The sequence below is a fragment of the Cornus florida genome, unplaced genomic scaffold (genome assembly GCF_030987335.1).
Source record: "Cornus florida cultivar Cherokee Brave unplaced genomic scaffold, ASM3098733v1 CherokeeBrave_3.0.0_Hap2_Chr01, whole genome shotgun sequence".
Lineage (NCBI taxonomy): Eukaryota > Viridiplantae > Streptophyta > Magnoliopsida > Cornales > Cornaceae > Cornus > Cornus florida.
Window position 1 is genome coordinate 86676095 of NW_026775571.1, and position 20030 is coordinate 86696124.

General features: G+C 34.1%; 3 protein-coding genes across 4 annotated transcripts; 1 reads left to right on the forward strand and 2 right to left on the reverse strand.

The window, feature by feature from the left end:
• Nucleotides 1–451: 451 nt before the first annotated feature.
• LOC132304601 (LOB domain-containing protein 4-like) lies at nt 452–3418 on the forward strand. Its single transcript, XM_059802357.1, has 2 exons — nt 452–923; nt 2850–3418. The coding sequence occupies exons 1-2, from the start codon at nt 750–752 to the stop codon at nt 3168–3170; spliced, it is 495 nt and encodes a 164-aa protein (XP_059658340.1). The 5' UTR covers nt 452–749; the 3' UTR covers nt 3171–3418.
• A 6262-nt stretch (nt 3419–9680) lies between these two features.
• Nucleotides 9681–12135, reverse strand: LOC132304593 (tetrahydroberberine oxidase-like). The gene has a single exon (XM_059802350.1). It carries the CDS (start codon nt 11431–11433, stop codon nt 9805–9807), a length of 1629 nt encoding a protein of 542 aa, XP_059658333.1. The 5' UTR covers nt 11434–12135; the 3' UTR covers nt 9681–9804.
• Nucleotides 12136–15063: 2928 nt separating this feature from the next.
• Nucleotides 15064–16820, reverse strand: LOC132304582 (photosystem I reaction center subunit III, chloroplastic-like). Of its 2 annotated transcripts, none has more exons than XM_059802343.1 (2): nt 15999–16820; nt 15064–15227 (listed from the first exon to the last, which is right to left on the reverse strand). In XM_059802343.1, the coding sequence occupies exon 1, from the start codon at nt 16691–16693 to the stop codon at nt 16013–16015; it is 681 nt and encodes a 226-aa protein (XP_059658326.1). In that variant the 5' UTR covers nt 16694–16820; the 3' UTR covers nt 15064–15227; nt 15999–16012. The 2 variants fall into 2 exon arrangements, with proteins under 2 accessions (XP_059658326.1, XP_059658321.1); XM_059802338.1 differs by having other exon boundaries at nt 15064–15233; nt 15999–16818.
• Between the last annotated feature and the right edge of the window lie 3210 nt (nt 16821–20030).

Consider the following 20030-nt stretch of genomic DNA (forward strand, 5'->3'; position numbering starts at 1 on the left):
ACCCGTGGCAATTACCCTTACTGCCAAAGAAAGTAGGTCCGTGCCTGGATAAGTCACAGGACCTATGCATTAGAATTGAACTTTATATGTGTAAATTCTGTGTTGTCAAATAAAAAATTAGTTTATCTGTAATGAATCGTACTATAAAGTTGTGATGTGAACCATCACTCACGCCACGACTTTTATTAATTTATTTGTAATTATGTGTTGCCAAACGCAACATTAATTTATTAATTTATTTGTAACAAATCATACAGTAGAATATGTAGGGGACCATCTATCAAAACCAATTAACGGATTTCGTTACAATTGTATCATTAATTATTATTATCATCATTATTTATGTTATTACTTTAATACATTAGTGTATATGTCACATAAACAAAATATATAACATACTACATATTACCAAAAAGTAGATTATATAATTAAAAAATATATAAAAAAATAAATTGCAAAAGATGGCCCCAAAAAGTTGTCAACAGAGATGGTATTGGTCGGCCAAAATCTATAGGAGGGACCCACCTCATATAACATCCCTATATAACACCCACCACCTCTTCCCCTGACCTCCCCTTCCTTTCCTTTCTTCTATCCATCACTCACTCCCTCTCTCTTTTGTGACTTTTCTTCTTATTCCCTAGTGTTTTGTCCTTTCTGGGACAAAGCTAGTTCCCTACAAATCAAGGGTAAGTTGTCCTTAAAGTTGAGACTGTTGGGGATTGTGTGTGTGTTCACACTTGGGAGGCATGGAGAGGGGCAGGAAACAAGGTGCACCCTCACCATGTGCAGCCTGCAAGCTTCTAAGGAGAAGGTGTGCTCAGGAATGTGTGTTTGCTCCTTATTTTCCTGCAGATGAGCCACACAAGTTTGCCAATGTCCACAAGGTCTTTGGTGCTAGTAATGTCAACAAAATGTTGCAGGTATTTCAATTCCTAACTTTTGAAATACGTAACTTTTTTCCACATTCTTCCACTAATGTGTGTTTGAAAGCAACTTTTAAAAGAAAACTTGGCTTCTCCAAACATGTTCTTCCTTAACTACCCCCAAGCACTTCATCTTTGAAGTCTTTTTTGTGTTATTTTTTCCTATATACTACACTTGAAGTAGGTTATACCTTTGATGATCTTTAGTTGAAGAGATTTGGGTTATTTCAGAAAATTGAAATGAAGGGTTTTGTTTGGTTCTTTGGAAAATGGGGGAAAGGGAAACAAAAATGGTTCTAGCTAGTAGCATTTCTTTGTTAGTACTATCATCTTATAGGTTTTGTTTTTTTTACGTCACTTGGGCGTGTGTTATCGAGTAAATATTGTGTGCATGGAGTACTGACAATGTAATACCGGATGAATACGACTAGTTATATTTTATTATCAATAATTTTAGAAAATTGAAGTGAACGGTTCTGTTTGGCTCTTTGGAAAGTGAGGAAAAGTAAAACAAAAATGGTTCTAGCTAGTAGGATTTTTTTTGTTGTACTAGCATCTTTTTTGTTGTACTAGCATCCTTTTAGGTTTTGTTTTTTACGTTTCTTGTCCGCCACATATACTAACAATGTAATACCCAACCAATATGACTAGTTATATTTTATTATCAAAGAAAATACTAGTGTGTTCTGGGGTAATTTCAGAAAATTGAAATGAAAGGTTCTGTTTGGTTCTTTGGAAAATGAGGAAAAGTAAAACAAAAATGGTTCTATCTAGTAGGATTTCTTTGTTATACTAGCATCTTTTAGGTTTTGTTTTTTATGTCACTAGCCCGTGTCTAGCATATCATTTGTATCACCTTATCTCGGAGAAAATATTGTATACCAGGAGTACTAATAACGTAGTACCTGATTAATGTGAATTATATTTTATTATCAAACAAAATACTACTATAAGGTCGGTACCTCCAAGAATTCATATTCACCCCTCCCCCCGCCCCGCACGGCGGTATTGGATGGAAAAAGAACAAAGGATTTGACTATTTTATCTTAGAAATTTACAAATATCTAATTATTATTTTCAAATACATAGGACTTTTAGTAACAGTAGTCTCTGCTCTTAAAAGAAAAAGAAGAAAAAAGGTGGATAGGGATTGACAAAAGTGAAAAATATAATCTATGGATAAAAATGTTCTCTCGTATTGTTGTCCAAGATCATCAAACATAGCTCAACGATTCTTAAAGAGAAAGTAAGACTTAGACCATGTAAATCACATATATTAAATAGTTGTCATGAGTCACATTTTGTAATCGGACTTCTAATTTAGTCTCGCTTTCACTTTATATGACTTAAATTCTGAGTAACGACTCAAACAATCCGTGAGTACCACTTCTAAGTCCTATTTAATTTGCATTTACAGGCTCTTATTGTATCTTAGTTTGATTAGATGCCATAGCTCAAGTCATGGTTCAAGGATTGGTGGAAATTAAGAAAATTGAGAAATAACTTAATTATTTTCATTAAATATTTCATAACTTTTTTTCACTGTTTTGAAAAATATTTGAGAATCACATGAAGCTTTTTGCTACTGTTTCTATTTATCAAGGAAGAAAAGAAAAATGAACAAATCTTATCATTTAGAGTTGGTACAGTTGGTACTTCTGTTACATGTATTTCACCTAAAAACACAAAAAACCAAATATAATAGTCCTACAACTAACATTTATTATTTAAATTAGCATAGATGATGCTAATAGTATGTGATTAAGTCACGATTTAAACGGATTCTTGTGCATCCCTAATATACATGATAGTAAATTTTACGGGAATCGCCTAAAATAGCATAGATGATGGTAATATGTGACCAAAACACGATTTAAACGGATTCTTGTATAACCCTAACTCGGGAGATTGTGAATTTTACAGGAATTGCCGGTGCACCAACGAGGAGATGCTGTGAGCAGTATGGTTTATGAAGCCAATGCCAGAGTCAGAGACCCTGTGTATGGATGTGTTGGGGCAATATCATCTCTACAACAACAAATTGATGTGCTTCAGACCCAATTGGCGATAGCTCAGGCCGAGGTGGTGCACCTGAGGGTGCGACAGGCTGCATCAAATCAAGCCCTTAGTCCTTCAAATAGTGGCTCGCCCTCATCTAGGATTGTGGCTTCACAGGCTAGGCCTCTTTTTGATATGGATATGGTGGACCAGGCCAGCTTGGGAGACTCAATGTGGTCATGCTAGCTCATGAGCTACATTTCTCTTACTATTAATATATACATATACATATATATATTTATATATATATATATATATATATGTGTTTCCTTTTGATTATGGTGTTAGATCCTCACTATACTTCAACAGATAACTGGTGGTGGAGGCTATTCACCTAGTTTGGTTTGAAGAGGGTCTCTGTCATTGTATATATATGGCTTGACTTCACATAATTGAGCAATTATATAGCAGCTAAATTTTGATTGCATGACTAATTACTACATGGATTTTCAATTAATTTAATGTAAGTAATGCAGTGGACAAAGCAGTATTTGATAGTCTTAATCTTTGATATCACATGCACAGAGTGTTTGCTCATAAAATTGGAACTTTATATTCAGGTGGAATTGGAGTGTCAGATTAATAACAAATTAGAGAAGGTCTAATATAATCCCAAAGGGTTCGCCTAGCAGGTGAGAACGCTGGCTCTGGTGCCTCATGAAGCATTAGGTTTTGGGGTCGAGCATCTGGGTAAATAATTTTCGTGAGGGTACTTACACGGATTAAATTGTAGTCAGGCTAAGCCGTGGTGTCTCATGAAATATCAGGTTTTGGGTTCGAGCATGGGTAAATAATTTTCGTGAGGATGCCTATTGTGTTTTTTTGAAGTCCCTCAAAGCTACTTTGAAGATATAGATCAGTGCAGCATAGGTTAATGTGCTTTGGGATAATTCATAAGAAAATAGAAAAAGTGAAAAGATTATATAGAAGTTTTCTGATTCAGAATGAACTTTCTCAATATTAAAGTTCTATCATGGCCTGTTTGAACTTGCAAGGTAGGCAAAACAAGAAAACAAAATTACAGTTTAGTCCTATATTTCAATTGTAAGAACCAATAAATCTTATAAATTTTTATTAAGACAACAAAGTTCTAAATTTTTTGTAAATATTTTCAATTAAATTCGTAACTCCACTAGAAACAAAATATTTCTAATTCTGGCCTTTCATATTGAAACACATTTGCTATGTTTAGTGGGAAAGAAAGAAGAAGGTAGAAAGAAAATAGGAAGGAAGAAACAAATTTACTTCATTCCATAAAGATGATATAAGAAAAGAAAAGATAATAAGAATGATGACTCATCTTTTACAAATTTTCATTTCTCCAAATATAGGCGGAATATAGGAGAGAAGACAAATGAGTCTATTATAGAATTTTTAAATTACTCCATAATGGTTATTTTTTCCATTCGCTTCTATTCAACCGAACAGAAAGAGGAAAACGTTTAATCTCTTTCCTAGTGTCTCAGTCATCTCTTCTTGTCTCTTTTCCATTCAATTTTTTTCCTTCATACCGAATGGAACATAATAATGTCCTTTGCTTATTAAAATATAATGAATGATTTTTATGAATATAATGCATGAATTTGATTTTGAAACTTTTAAAGTATTAAATCAGATAAAAGACTTTAAAGCATGATATAATAGGTTTCACTACGAATAGTCAAACTTAAATAATGTGTTAATCAGTTTAGAAAATTGCTAAGTTTGATGTCAATAAGAAAGGTCAAAATTGGAAAAAGGCATTACGAGCCAGTACGGTAGTAGACAATGGATAAGGGATCTTCAGGACGAAACTTGCATAGTTACAAAGATCCACTAGATTGGAAGATTTTTCGTTTCCCACAAAGAACAGGACTAAACTTTCGTGCACCAAAGATCACTAGATTGCAAGATTTTTCGTTTCCCGCGAAGAAGAGGAGGACCAAGGATCACTAGATTGGAAAATTTTCCGTTTCCCACGAAGAAGATTAAAAACAAAACCATTGTTGCTGTGCATTCCTTTGACAAAAGCTCCACCTTTTCTTGTTTCTGCTGCTGTTTTCATGATGGGAATGGACTCTTTGGGAGCCGCTTTTGTACCAACACTTTGAATGGAATTGGTATCTTCTCAATACTTTATTTTGTTCCCACATTTTGAAGAGCAATGGTACCAAGTATCAACACTTTCGTACTAACATTTTTCTTCTGCTTTCATCATGTCTTACTATTATTTTTAAGAATTTTTTGCCTAACCCCTTTACTTAAAGATTGGGGTTCATATACAGGAAAGACCTTTGGTTAATTCAATGACCATGCAACATCAGATTTTGCATCATTAGCATGAAATTTTGACATTAATAATTCTTGACTAAAATGAATCTTCAGCTCATCGTAAATGGGATCAGAGCGAATTCAATTTTTGATCTAATATCACGTCAAACGTTCAAAACCGAAATGTTTTGGTTGTTACCTAGTTTTCCACTATTAAGGTAGTCGGGTAGGCTGTGTAGAACAACTATAACGAGAATGTTACGGGTTTTGAGTGTGGGAGAATATCACGATTCTTATCCCACATTGAATCTGAATCACAAACGTCTAACCTAAAAGTCTTACCAAAAACAAAAACAAAAAAAAATTGAATTAAATTAAATAATCTAATTATTAATTTAAAGGGGATATTAAAATAGCCACATATTTTCAAACTGTTCCTGAAAAGATACTGTGGGTGTGGAAAATTTTGGCACCTTGTTAGCCAGTTAAAGAAAGAAAAGTTAGACATCTTCAAACCGCCACAATGAAAGTGGCATCAAACAAACACTTGGCCTTAAAATAGGATCTCTAGGGACCAATCATTTTTTTTTTTTTTTTTTCGCATCCTATCATAATCTCACCTCTAATGTGGATATTGGGAGTCACTTTCAGGAAAATCTTGAAGACTCCTGCAAGATTTTTGATTTGACTAATAGGATAGTATAGTGTGCCCTAATTGGACCAACCAAAGCAAGCTCAAGTTTTTCTATAGGTTGTGCTTTTCTTTTTTTTTTGGATGTTGTGCTGCTAATCTTGATTCTATCAAGCTGATGTAAGCATCACCTGGCTTTTTGGTGGTAGACAAATGAATTTCCAAGAAAAGAAAAGAATAAATAATAATAATAATAATAATAAAAAGTATTGAAAAATTTAAGACGAAGTCATCCTCTACTCATATAAAAAATATTAAATATATAATAATTGTATATCCCTTTAATAATATAACATTGTTTTTTAGTTAATTACGGTGGGAGATTATTAAGTGAATTATGGCTCATTCCATGAAATACTTTCTTTTTTTTTTAAGTTGGTATTTCATATATGTGCCTCTATTGAGGTTCAAATCTCTTACCTCTCTTTAAAAAATAGAGGTTTGATATTACTAAGTTACTAGACGGTTGGTTACATGAAATAATACTTATTTTGAGAATCAAAAGAACTATTCATAGGGCTTTTTTTCTCTATATAAATATTTATTCTATTTTTATTTACATTTTTTTTGGTCAAACAATAAAAGAATATATTAACTCTTTAATTTCATCTTATCCTTTTAAACTTTTGAAGGGAAAAATTGAGTTAAAATGAGTGTATAAATTTCTTGTCAAGATAAAAATTAGAAAACCTTGAAAGTCAAATAACCAACCTAAGAACTTAGCTTTCTTATTTAAATATATCTATATATATATATATATATATATATGTAAACTCAGCTTTAAAAATTCTTGTGAAATGGCAATTTGAAATTCAAATGAGGAAACTTTAACCCCATGTTCCTCAAATGTTGCTTGGATACATCAAGACTAAAATATATGGAAAAAGTGGATGTATAACGGCTAGAAACATCCTCCCAATAGACAAGAGTGTGACCAATGCAATTTGGACTAAATGTTAATCAGATGACATGACAGAATAGAGGTAGGTTCATATATTATTATAGAAAAATGTAGCAGTGTCACAAACTTTCTGTCACCATTGAATAATCTCGTTTGTATTTTTATATTATTTAAAAATAATTTCACGGTGAATGACATTCCCGAGTTTTCATTCTCATTCATTAAATTTGTTGAATAACATTATCATCAAATCTAATGGATGAGAAACTTTACTAAGAATATCCTAATCACATTTCTCATACTTAATTTTTATGACATATCGAATCATCTGAATAATTTTTTATATTATCTAAAAATAATACCATGATGAAGGTATTTATACAATAAGTTCACTTTCATATTTATTGAATTCGTTGAACGTTGTCACCGTCGAATTCAATAGATCTGAGATAAATTCACTAAAAAATACCCTAATCATAAAGTTGCTCAAAAAACTATAGTGCATCATCATCGGATCCAATATATGAGGGGGCGAACTCACTGTAGGAATACCCTAATTAAAAAATTGGTCAAAAAAAATATAGTACTAACATGTAATTTTCACCAAAATACATACAAGAGAGGAAGGAAATAATAATATTTCTTGTCGAACTTTCCCTATCGATTTACTTTGTATTGAGGGAGATACAGTGGTAAAAATATATATTCAAAAGCTGTTGTTCATTTTCAACCTATCTTATCAAACAATAAAAAGAGACTGACCTTCTATTTTTTATGTAGGACAATTTTACGCATTTAATATATATTTATTAATTTTAGGTTTTTTTTTATATATATGTTTTAATAGAAAGTTTAATCCTAATTAATTTCTTTAAGAAATATTTTCCTTTTACTATTAAGTTTCTTTATATTTTTTATCTTCTTCTAGTGTTACATTTTTTTTTTTTTATATTATAAATACATGTAATGTCAAATGCAGAATTAATTTTTATTCATTCAATTATCAATATAAATGTCAGGTAAATGGATTCAAGACATCGTACTAGATTAATTCAAAATAACTCGTTCCTCGTAAACAAATTTATACTTAAACAAATTTATATATTAAACACGTAAAACTATCCTACATCAATTTTCATCCTCTCAGCGGAACAAAAGGACCAAGGAAGGCCTTTCCCGCCATCTTTCTATTATTACATCCCCATTCGTACCTCTTACCAACTTAACACAAGAACTACCTTTACACTAATAAAATTGCCATCACTAATCATTTCCCAATTCAATGATAAAAATGATCATTAGATCCATGGATTCAAAATCTAATGATCGTTATGATGAATCAAGTGTACTAGAAATGAATTTTGAAGTTACAATTTTTAACAGATTGCACCCAAAAAATAAATTGATATGGTTCACGAGCCGCCGACGATTCATGCACCATTTCAAGAGTCAGATTATCAATCAAGAAGAACAAGAAACTAAAAAAAAGTGGTGGGCTCATGCATGATTTCCTCGTAAGAGAGTCAGCTTAACAATCAAGAAGAACAATGAAGAAGAAACTGAACCTATGAATTCGAATTTGAACTCTTTGGCACTCACAAATTTCTTGTGAGTCCATTGGGAGATGTGAGACCGTTCATTTCTCAAAAGTAAAAGGTGTCGGGTAATATTAGTAGAGGATTTCAACCGTTACCCTCAATCAAACACTACTGATTAATAAGACATAAACAGTGTTCGGCTAAGAATTTCAATCCTGTTTGACAGTTGTACACTGCTAATATTATAAAATGAAATAATCTACAATCACAAATAACTTGCTTAAAGTAGATTGCTTTCATACGGCGGTAGTCGTTGGTTCAAATTCAATAGTAAGTAGAATGTATTAGATACCAGGGTCAGTGATATCTAAGGTATCCAATAAATTTTTCCACCCAACCTATTTTATTGATTTTGTATCTTTTCTTTGGATTCAAATTGGATTCCCCTTGGTTGTATTTGATTGTATTCAATCAGCTTCAAAAGCATTTTTCAAACAAAAGATTCTGAAACACATTTTTCATCAAAACAACCTATTCAATGGGCCTTGGGTCAAGCCAGTGGGCTGTCTTTGGATTTGTTTATTTTTGTTGCCATTTGGGCTTTGGGCTTTGGGCTTTGGCTTTCGGCTTCAGGCCAGTTTTGTGTGCAAACGTGCCACAATGACATTAGAATCTTTGTGTAAGAACCATTCTACACCGGTCCAGTAAAGCTTGTACAAACTCTTACACAAAGCAGCAAAGTGAAATAACCATCTTCAGGGTTTATATATATATATATATATATATATATATGAAAGAACAGCATATAAAGTATGCATTGAATTTAAATATTTGAATTCCATATCTTTGGAAGATAAATATTTAATTTTCCATCTCAATTACACATAATCTAACACTACGTGGAAAAATGAATATTTGAATATTAAGTTTCCTATTTCAATTCTTGCCCAATATGGAAAATGATTCTTGAACCGAATAGTTGCAGTGAATTGTTAGACTTACTCTTTTAATTGGTCAATTATGTAGCAAATAAGAAAATTGAGCCATCCATTAATTGTATTTGGTATAAATAGCCAATTAAAAATTATTCTATTACACAATTGAGTGTAAGTGTTTAGCGTGAGTATCACTACTCTTTCCAAATTAAGGTTAGATGAGTACTGGTATTTAGAGGTTGAAGATGATGCCATTTTCTCTCACAATTTCAACATATATATTCACAGTCACTTGAAAATAAGCAATGACTGTGATATGATAAGGACCTACCATGGTAATCTAACTTTCATAGAACTTTTAGACCATTATACATCCTTCCAATTCATCAAAAATGTATTAAAAGACATTTGACAATGTAAATTTTATTTAAGAGTACTCTTTACATAAATTTTATCGTTCTCTCTTTCGATAAATACAATAAAAGACAGACATGATATGCTATTTCTAGTTCCCCTGTTTTTTTTCGGATAATGGAAACAATGGGATGCTCTGTTCATTCCTAAAGAAGTTAGATGGATCAGTATTGGTCTTTATATGTGCTAATCTCTTGAAGTTGTTCTTGAAGTACTTCAAACCCCAAACACTTGCTTGTGCATAGCTTGTATTACCACCATTCTTGTTCCTACCCAAGTCGAGATCTCTATAGTTGACATAAGCAGCTCTTGGAGACTTCGAAACATAAGGTTTCATGTAGGCATAGAGCTTTCTCATCCAGGAGATGTGATCCTTGGTTTCCTTGTTTGTTTCCCAGGAAACCATGTACAGAATTTTGTAAATGATTCCACTTCTATGAGGGAAAGGAGTCTCGGAATCTGAAATCGCGCTCATCTTTCCACCATAAGGCGTCAAGATCATATATGCAGCTTCATCTTCAAGTAGAATTTCCATTAATCCTTGCAGCCCAGCTCCGGGAATGGGCTCCTCCACGTAGTCGGATTTTGCCTTGAAGAAGGAGATGGATTGCTGAGTCCTGTTGAGCAAAACATCAATGGATTCGTGGACTGAGAAGCCGACAAAGGGAAGGACGGACTCAATCCAACTCATTTCGAGGCAGTCACCGTGCTCCAAATCTAATTCGGGGAAGCTCTCTTGTACTAGAGGAAGGAGTTCCTCAACACCTCCAAGAAACAAGCCATCAAAAGAAACTAGTATCGTTTTACTTTTGTTTGCATTTTGACTTGCATCGACAACTCCTATGGTGGCATGGAGGAAGAGGTCTTCAGGGAGTTTGTCTGCTACGGTTTGCCACTTGTAGAGAAGCTTGGTTGCACCTTGTTCTAGGGTCTTTTGGACACTACAAATGGTGACAATGGATGGAACAGGGACTAACTTTATTTTCCAAGAAACGACGACTCCAAAGCTTCCTCCTCCTCCTCCTCCTCCTCCTCTGATAGCCCAGAATAGATCCTCACCCATGGATTGCCTATCAAGAACTCTGCCATTGACATCAATTATCCGAGCATCGACGACATTATCTGCTGCTAGGCCATATTTTCTGAAAATGGTACCAAATCCGCCTCCACTGAAGTGTCCCCCAACACCTACTGTAAGACTGCTGCCTGCTGGGAAGGCGTAAACCTTGCTCTTCTCCGCGATTCTGTAATATAGTTCTCCTACAGTTGCACCAGACTCTACCCATGCACTCTCATCTTCTATGTCAATCCTGACAGATCTAAGATTGGCAAGATCAACAATGATGAATGGAACATCAGACACATAAGAAAGGCCCTCGTAGTCATGGCCACCACTTCGTGCTCGTAATTGCAGGCCGTGCTTCTTGGAACAAACTATGGCTGCTTGAATGTGTGATTCATGAGTTGGCTTGACGATAAGTTGTGGCTTGGGAGTTGAAGTTGTTGAGAATCTGAGGTTTTGTGCAGCAGATTGCAAGACAGATGAATATGATGAACTGTTTTTAGTGAACAGTACTTGGGAATTGGGGTGAGAAAGGTTTGCTTTGAAGTAAAAGCAATTCACAAAGTTTTCATGAAATGAAGAACTTGGAGTTGCCAATGAAAAGGACACAAAAAGGATGTAAGATAATGTTAGTACACCAAAGGCTGAAAACCCCATATTTTTGTTTCGCAAATATTACATTTCAAATGGTAAATGATGTTTAGTCTCTTATTCATAACCATATGTATATCTTGACCATCTTGTAAAAGGTTCTGCAATATCTCGGGTATCGTACTTAAGGTGTCTAAATCGTTAGATCGTTCATCAGGTGAGGCTCACCACTACATCCAACGACTAAAAGACCAGGTATGGTATCAGAGTATTGGATATAATTCATTGAGCTGCAAAGCCTTGAAAAGTATTACTTTCATTGCTGAAACGTCAAAGAAGGGAAATTCAAAGTTCAAACTGAAGAATAGTCCAAAGCTGATTGCAACAATAATAATAAAGAATTGAAAAGTGGGTGCAACTGGGGAAAATTAAATTTCTAAAATATCATGTTTGCATCACAATAATAAATAAAAAATTTTAAATTGGGTTCAAGAAAGTCTTGCATTTTTTTATTTTGAGTGGAAATGGAGAATGACATTTGAGAGGGAAAAAGGAAGGAAAGAATAAACAGAAACAAAAGGCAACAAAAAGATAAGCTCAAAGCATTCCCCCATGGATTAAGGCCCATCATTGACCAAAGTCTTGTGGCTTGAGAGCCAGAAATTTTTATTTGGGTGGCTTGTGAAATTTTGAAAAATTTATAAATCAATTGTACTATAATTTTTTATAATATTATTCTATATATTGAGGAAAATATAATTAAAAAAATGAGAAAAATACAACTTAATAAATAAAGATGGATAATTAATATGAGAAAGAAAATACATAGAGAAGAGAAACAATAAGCTACATGTAAAAAGATAAGTGGTAGTGAAAGATATTATTAAATAATTAATTTTACTTTAACAATTGTTTCAAATTTTAAAAAATGCAAAGTTTTTTTAGTACAATTCCAAACTTGATCAAAGATACTAAAAAAAAATGTACAATTCTAACTAAAACAAAATATTACAAAATTTTTAAAAAACACGATTATCAAGAACAAAATGAGGAAGCAATTTAATAACTTATAGAATGAGTAGCTGTACAATTTGTTATCTAACAAGTGACAACTAAAAAATTAGCATATATGGTACATTAAAAAAATGTTGTTGGCATTTTTGTTATCTTAATCTCATAACACTTTTGTTTTTCCTTCTTCCCAATGCTTTCAAGACTCACCGAAGGAGATTAACATTTGATTCTAAATATTTTTCATGTAAACACAAAAATGATTATAAGGAAGGTTTATGTATTTATTATTAAAGATGAGATACATTAGTGTAATTTTTTCCTTTTCTCTCTTGAATTCATATAAAGAATATTATACATGTGTATGTAAATATAAATGGAATAATGATATATTATAGTAAGGCCTACGGATTTATATTTCACAAGAATTGAACTTCAAAAGTAGGCTAAAAATGGTGAAGTTAGAATTTCTATGAGTTTTAAGGGGATACAAATTATATTTATTTACAAATTTACTATTTTTGGGGCCAATGAAGTGTTTTGAAAAAGATTTGGGGGGCCAAAGTGACTATAATTTAAGTTGTTTTCAAAATAATTGTTTTTGATTGGTATAAATAAAATTTTGGAGGTATGTCGGGCATAAAATTTTACTATCTTATGTTCCTTGGGCCCTAAAATGTTTTATTCATCCCCATATATTTTAGGTCACTACAATTTAATTCATATAGGCTCCGTTTGTTTGGATGTAAAATATTTTTTAGAAAATATTTTTTTATTTTCTGGTGTTTGTTTGTTGTAAAATATTTATGAAGAAAAAAAATATTAAAATTTAACAAAAATAACTTATCCATTAATTTTCGACAAGTTATTTTACATGCCTCGCCCGATGGACTCGACCTCAACATCGACATAGACTTTTGCCAAATACCAACAAAGTAAAAATAAAAGAATATTTTACCTAAAAAAAAAAAAATTATTTTTCAAAATTTTTTTTTACGTCTAAACAAACAGAGCCTAAGTATTGAAAAGTAATAAAACAATGTTACATTTCATGTCCTCTTAATTTTTTTTTTTCACTTTCCTAAATTTCTTATTAAACTCGAATGCAAAATTTTAATTAGTCACTTTCCATCTAAAAAATAATTATTACTTAAGACTAATAAATTAAGCATTATATCTTCCGGGAAAGAAAAACATTAGACGTTTAAATATAACTTTTATATTTTTCACCTAAAACTTTAAATTATAGTTGCATGTATACTTTTTTATTAAAAAAAATTAATCATTATGGAAAGCATTTTTAACATCCAATTGTCTATGACGCAATTCTTTAGAAATCGCAACAAATAACGGTGTGTGAGGTTGCATGTTTAGATCCCGTTTGGTATGCGTTTTGTTTTTACTGTTTTTGTTTTTGGACTGCCACAGCGTCTATTTTGGCAAAAAAAAACATGTTTGGTGCGGCCTTATTTTATTTTACACAATACTAAAACATTTCGTGAACAGTGGTCCAAAATCAAAACACCAAAAAGAAGTTTTTTCTTGTTTTGACAGTTGTTCATGGCCCAAACTATAACTGTGCATGTTTTTGTTTTCGACATTTTCAGAGCAAAACATCGTTCCCAAACGTGCTTCCGGTTTTTTTCCAAAATACTCCTACAACAAAAACACTGTTTCTGTTTTAGCCAAAAACAAAACGTATGTCAAACGGGCCTTTAACAATGGGCTAAATGTTTCTTGGCCTCGGGGTTGTATGGCTTGGGCTTGTTTAGTTGGTCATGTTTATTCTAGGGCTAATGTAATTTGGTCTTTGGGCCGCCTGGTTGTTGGGCTGCTCATAAATTGTTCATACATATAAATTTATAATTGCACCAAAAAAAAAAAAAAAAAAAAAATGGACTAAATGTTTTACTAAAGTGTGAAAGTGTATAATGCCCTAGTACTCTCTTCCAAGTTTCCAAACGTTGAATGTGGCGGTAAGACTCACCCAATAAATAATCCTAACAGTTAAGAGACTTTATGGTTATGATACCGTGTATTGTAGACTTTCTCAAAGTAAAATTGGTTGAACCCCTTTGCTACCAAAAGAACCTTGTATAGTTCACCATCACTTTTACAACCAATGTAGGCCTGAAACCTTAATCTTCCAATCCACTGGTGACAGTGTCGAGATGTTGATACCAAGGAGAGCTCCGTAATTCATCATTCATTATGACATCTATTTTGGGTAGTTGTTAGGAGAAAAACTTAATTGTGGCGGTTGCATTAGTAATGTGGTATTCGGTATTGACACAGATATAGAATTAACTAAAATAAAATATTTTACTTATCTGACATGGTTGCATTAGTAACATGGTATTCGATACTGACACAGATATAGAATTAACTAAAATAAAATATTTTACTTATGTGACATGATACAGGTAGTTGATGGCACAGATAGTGAAGTATTAAAAGTGCATGAAAGGATTTCTCGATTGACAGTGGAATCCTTCACCTACTCTGTAGGTGAGTGGTTAGTTTAGGTCGAATCGGTAGGAATAAACATTTTTGGTATTATGGTTGGAAACTTGGAACGACTAAAAAACTTATTGGTAGTAAATTTGAAAATTCAAGCATCCTTCCTTTTTTTTCCTCTAATTGAATGGGGAATCAAACAGACAGCATGTAAATGCAATGGTGGAGTGGCTCAAAAGTACAGTTCAAATTGAAAATTAAGCAGATGAATTTAAGTGTCCAAAACGAACGCATTACATACAAATAACCAAAAGTTTACACATTTAAATACATCGAATGAACTCCCAATTTAATACCTCCACATTAGTCTCTTTACTGCTTCAACCCCACCACTGTACCTAAAAACAGAACACAAGTCGCATAAATGACTTACAATAGTAACAAATAACAATTTGGTGTAAATAGAAAAAATATGGACAACTATTTTGAGACAAAATTTGGATGCGTGTAGATTTTTGTAATTAAGAGGAGTTCATACAATGAGTAATGTTATTAAGAGAAGTCGTCGACCTATTTTCTCACCTTACAAAGTAAAAAGTTGAATTTATTTAAATTTTATTTAAAAACTATTTCAATTCAGTAGTTAAATAAAATATTACCAGATAATTTTGATAACATTAATTTTTTGCAATTACCACAATTAGAATCTCTTCACGTTGATTTTCGTAACCACATTCGGCAGCTAACCAATTCAGAACTTAGTCCAAAAAAGTTAAAATGTTTACTCGATTAAGTGCATTTGACCACACAATTTGAATATCCCTTAAAAAAAAAAAATAAGCAGTTAACTTCAGAATTTAATTCTATTCTGAAAAAGTTAACGTTTATTGGATTAAGTACATTTGATAACATAATTTGAATATCACTTAAAACATAAGCCTCACTTCAAATGAGTTAAAATTTCCAAGTGTCAATGATAAATAATATCACCTATTGCTTAACACTTAAAATATCATGTAAATCAATTTGCAATTATCACTTAAAATTCAACTCTAATTTTTAATTTTTATTAAACCAAACATTAATCTTTATTTTTTATTATTAGGTCAGTAGTGTTATATATATATATATATATATATATATATCAGAATAGAAAAACGAACCTGAGCTGATGAATTTAGACAGTTTTGTCAATAAGCTCCCCATTCACCAAATCTCTGTAGGCAGCAACAGGCCAGATGAAACCCCTGAAGACGATACTCAACGCCAGTGGCACGTCAATGATGATCTCCTTCATGGTGGGCTTCTTTTCCTCCCGGATCGCAATCAGGTAGCTCCGACCCACCCACCCGATCCAACCCGCGATGTACAGGAACAATATCCCGGGCGTAATGAACTCGCCCCAGTGCCTCTGGTCCCCACTCACGATCAAGTGAGGCAGGCCGTCCGATCCGCACAGCAGCCCCTGCTTCCCGTAATTGTCAAACCTCCGCTTCGTCTTCTCCATCGTGGCTTTGATCGCCAGTGCCGGCGCACTATCAGGCGCGTACAGCTTCAGCGACGATTCCAGCTTCTTCAGCTGCTGCTTCTCGCGCTTGGCGAACTGTTTGGATTCCTTGCATGGCGTGAGGCCGGAGATGTCGGCTGACGCGGGGAGTGGGGCCGAAAGGAGGATGGAGGAGAGTGCGAGCGCAGCGGAGAACCCCTGGAGTGGCGATGCACCGGATGATGATGATGATGGGTCTGAGTTGGCTGAGCATGTGATCAACGGTCTTGATTTGGTGGAGGTGAATTGAGAGCTGAGCCTGGGTTTGGTTGTGATGGGTTTGGAGAGGTTTATGGGTATTGTGAGAGACATTTTTGCTTTCTCTCTCTAAACAAAAGTTTTCTGGATTTTTTTTTCTTGCAGAATTGTAGAGAGAGAGAGGAGGGGAAGTTGAGGGAGGGAGTTGGAGGGATGGTTTTTAGATTTTGGGGAGTGGAAATTAGTGGTGGAATGGGGAGGAGAGAGGATAAGATGGGGAGTGACGAGTGAGTGAAGGAAGCTGAGCTGGGGAGATGTTATTGGTTGGTAATGTTTGGATGTGGGTTAGTGGAGATTCTCTCTCTATCTTTGCATTAGCAGGAAGAAGGATAAGAAGAAATTCACAATAGTTGCTTGTGGTGTCCATGCGTTATATTCTTTGTATGGAACCTAGTTCAGACATCACCACGTGTCCCAGCAATAATAATAATATGTATCCTTTTTTAATCACTCAATTTTAGTATTTATGGAGTAATAATCATCAATAAATCAAAGTAGAATTTTAATTGAAAATTTTACATTAATCTAAGTTTCAGAGTAGATGTTAAAGAGATTCTTGATTTATCATTAACATACTTTCCTGCAACACTTAAATTTTAATATTTCATGTCAATTTTACACGTAATTTGAATTTGATTTATTTTCTACAATTCCATTCCTTAAGGTAGTGTTTGGTGTGGATGAGTGGAATCAAATAAGAAGGGTTTTTTTTTTTTTTTTTTTTTTTTTTTTTTTTTTTTTGGTGTGGGCTATTAAATGTAGAATTATCATTCTTCACCATTCTAAAAAAATGGTCATTCCACCAAAATCATTCCTTCTTTTACCAAATGAAATGATCATTCCATTTCCACATGGAATAAGATTAAAAAAAATTATGCCTAAAAAATCTGTTTATCATCTGTTTCTTAAACCCATTTCTGTTCTCTTCCAACACATCGACATCTTCCAACCCATCAACTTCGGAGTTCCTTCCACAGCCTAGAACCACGACAATGACACAACACAATCCAATCGCCGCAATCATCATCTCCTTTCTCAACGGTGAAACATAAACACAACCCAGCCGCCATCAAAACAACCCAGCCGCTGCTATCATCATCACAACCCAACCGCCATTAACACAACCCAGCTGCTGCCATCATCATTTCCTTGCTCCACCGCCATCATCATCTACTTTCTCAACGATGAAACATACAAGACCATAACACAACCCAGCCGCCTTTCTCGTCTCCAAGCGCTGGTTTCACCTTCGTCGTCTCTTTTTGCCGCCAGAAACAAATTCAACTTCCTTATTGTAGACACTAAAAATTTAGTGGGCTTTGATTTTGACAAATTGACCCATTATGGGCTTAATGTTTAATTAAGTTATTTAATTGGCCCAAGCTTGGTCCATTTAAATTATTTAATTAGCCCAACCCAGATGGTTAAATAAACAGATAATTATTCCTAATAAAATATATTTGGAATAATTATTTTTAAGGATAATTATCATAATATAACCGGTCCGGCCCAGTTATAATTTTATCCTTATTAGGAGATGACACGTGTCATCATCCTATCAACCCAACAAGCCTATTAATAGAGGCCTGGGGGAAGAAGGAGGGGGACAAAAATTCAGAGTCCAGAAATCTAGAGACTCAGAAATTGAGAGAATTAGAGAGTTAGAAATCCAGAGGACAAACCTAAAGGCGAAGAGCACCAAGCATATCCAAAGTCGTGTCGTTCTTCACCAAATTCAACAAATTCTCTCATCTCTGAAGATGAAGAACAACAAGCACATCCAAAGACGTGTCGTTCTTCCTCAAATTCAACAAAGGGCACAAAATCAGAATTCAGAAGTCCAGAAATTCAGACACAAATTTAGAATTCAGAAGTCCAGAAATCCAGAGACTCAGAAGTCAGAGACACAAATTCAGAATCCAAACCCAAAAGCGAAGAACACCAAGCACATCAAATCGTGCCGGTCTTCATCAAATTCTACGGTGATCAACAACAAGCACATCAAATCGTGCCGTTCCTCATCAAATTCCACGGCGATTCAAGAACAAGCTCGTGCAGCCCTTGGATCCAACCAACAACAAAAAAGAGATCGAATATCTTTTTTGTAAAAGATATTACAAAGGATTGTACTCTATCTTGATAAATTAATAAAATATTTTATTTGCTCCATATTTTGTTTTATTTGCAAATTACAAAATTTGTGTGTACAAATTTCTGGCATGCCCGGTGGGACATCCTCTGCCTCTCGTCTCTTTCTCCTACATCAAATCTTCAACAAATTCATTCTATGACTTCCAATAAGATTAAGACGAAGAGCAAGAATACCACCAAAGACATCGCGGTCATGACGGACAACATCAATACCATCACAAAAGGTGGCAAAAAGGTTGCAACTTCGTCAAGTGGTACAAACACCTCTGCAAGTTCAATAATGTGGAGCATGGTCAAATCATCCGTTCCTGCCAAAAGACAGCACGATGCGATGAGAGTCAATTCTGCCAAATCTGTCAAAGTAACAACTCAAACTCATATCGCCTTTACCTCGCTGAGGGCAAAGAGGAAGGTTCCTACAACCTCAAAGGTTGCTCTAGTCACAAGTTCAAGTTCCACCTCGTTGGGGGCAAGAAAGAAGGTTCCTACAACCTCAAAGGTTACTCCAGTTATAAGTTCAAGTTCAAGGCTGGTCCACCCAAGCCCAAAAATTTTTTCTGACTCCATCACTATGTCAGTCATGATGACGAGTACTACATCGTACGAAGAACAATTGACTACTATGGCCCATACAATTGAAAGATTACAACACTCTCTCAAGGAGCAAGATCTGAAAATTGCCTTGCTGACAGAAAAGTTAAAATTGTGTGACGACAATGCTGAGTCAAGCAAAGGCCGAATTCCTCATTCTAATTCTATGCCAGAAAACACTCCAATTGATGATCAAAATTACATATCCACCAATCCAACAATTGATGCTGTCTCCGTCACCTCACTTTCTGTCCAATAACTTCAAGACATGATAGTAAATCGCATAAGAGAACAATACTGTGGCGTTCCTCAAAGTGCTCGCATGTACTCAAAGCCTTACACATAAAGAAGTGACATTTTAAAAATGCCGGTTCGGTATCAACCTCCAAAGCTTCAACAGTTTGACGGAAAAGGTAATCCCAAACAACATGTCGCACACTTTGTAGAGACTTGCGGTAATGCTGGTACAGACGGAGATCTCCTTGTCAAGCAATTCGTTCGTTCCCTCAAAGGGAATGCATTTGATTGGTACACAGACCTCAAAGCTAAAGGTATTGACAGTTGGGAGCAGATGGAACGAGAATTTCTCAACCTTTTCTATAGCACTCGTTGTACTGTAAGTATGCTGGAGCTTACAAACACAAAACAG

Bases quoted from the DNA above. Each gene is read 5' to 3' on its own strand.
- LOC132304593 (XM_059802350.1), bottom strand. From the start codon at position 11,433: ATGGGGTTTTCAGCCTTTGGTGTACTAACATTATCTTACATCCTTTTT.
- LOC132304582 (XM_059802343.1), bottom strand. From the start codon at position 16,693: ATGTCTCTCACAATACCCATAAACCTCTCCAAACCCATCACAACCAAA.
- LOC132304601 (XM_059802357.1), top strand. From the start codon at position 750: ATGGAGAGGGGCAGGAAACAAGGTGCACCCTCACCATGTGCAGCCTGC. The intron at 924-2,849 runs GTATTTCAATTC...TGAATTTTACAG, and splicing joins ATGTCAACAAAATGTTGCAG to GAATTGCCGGTGCACCAACG.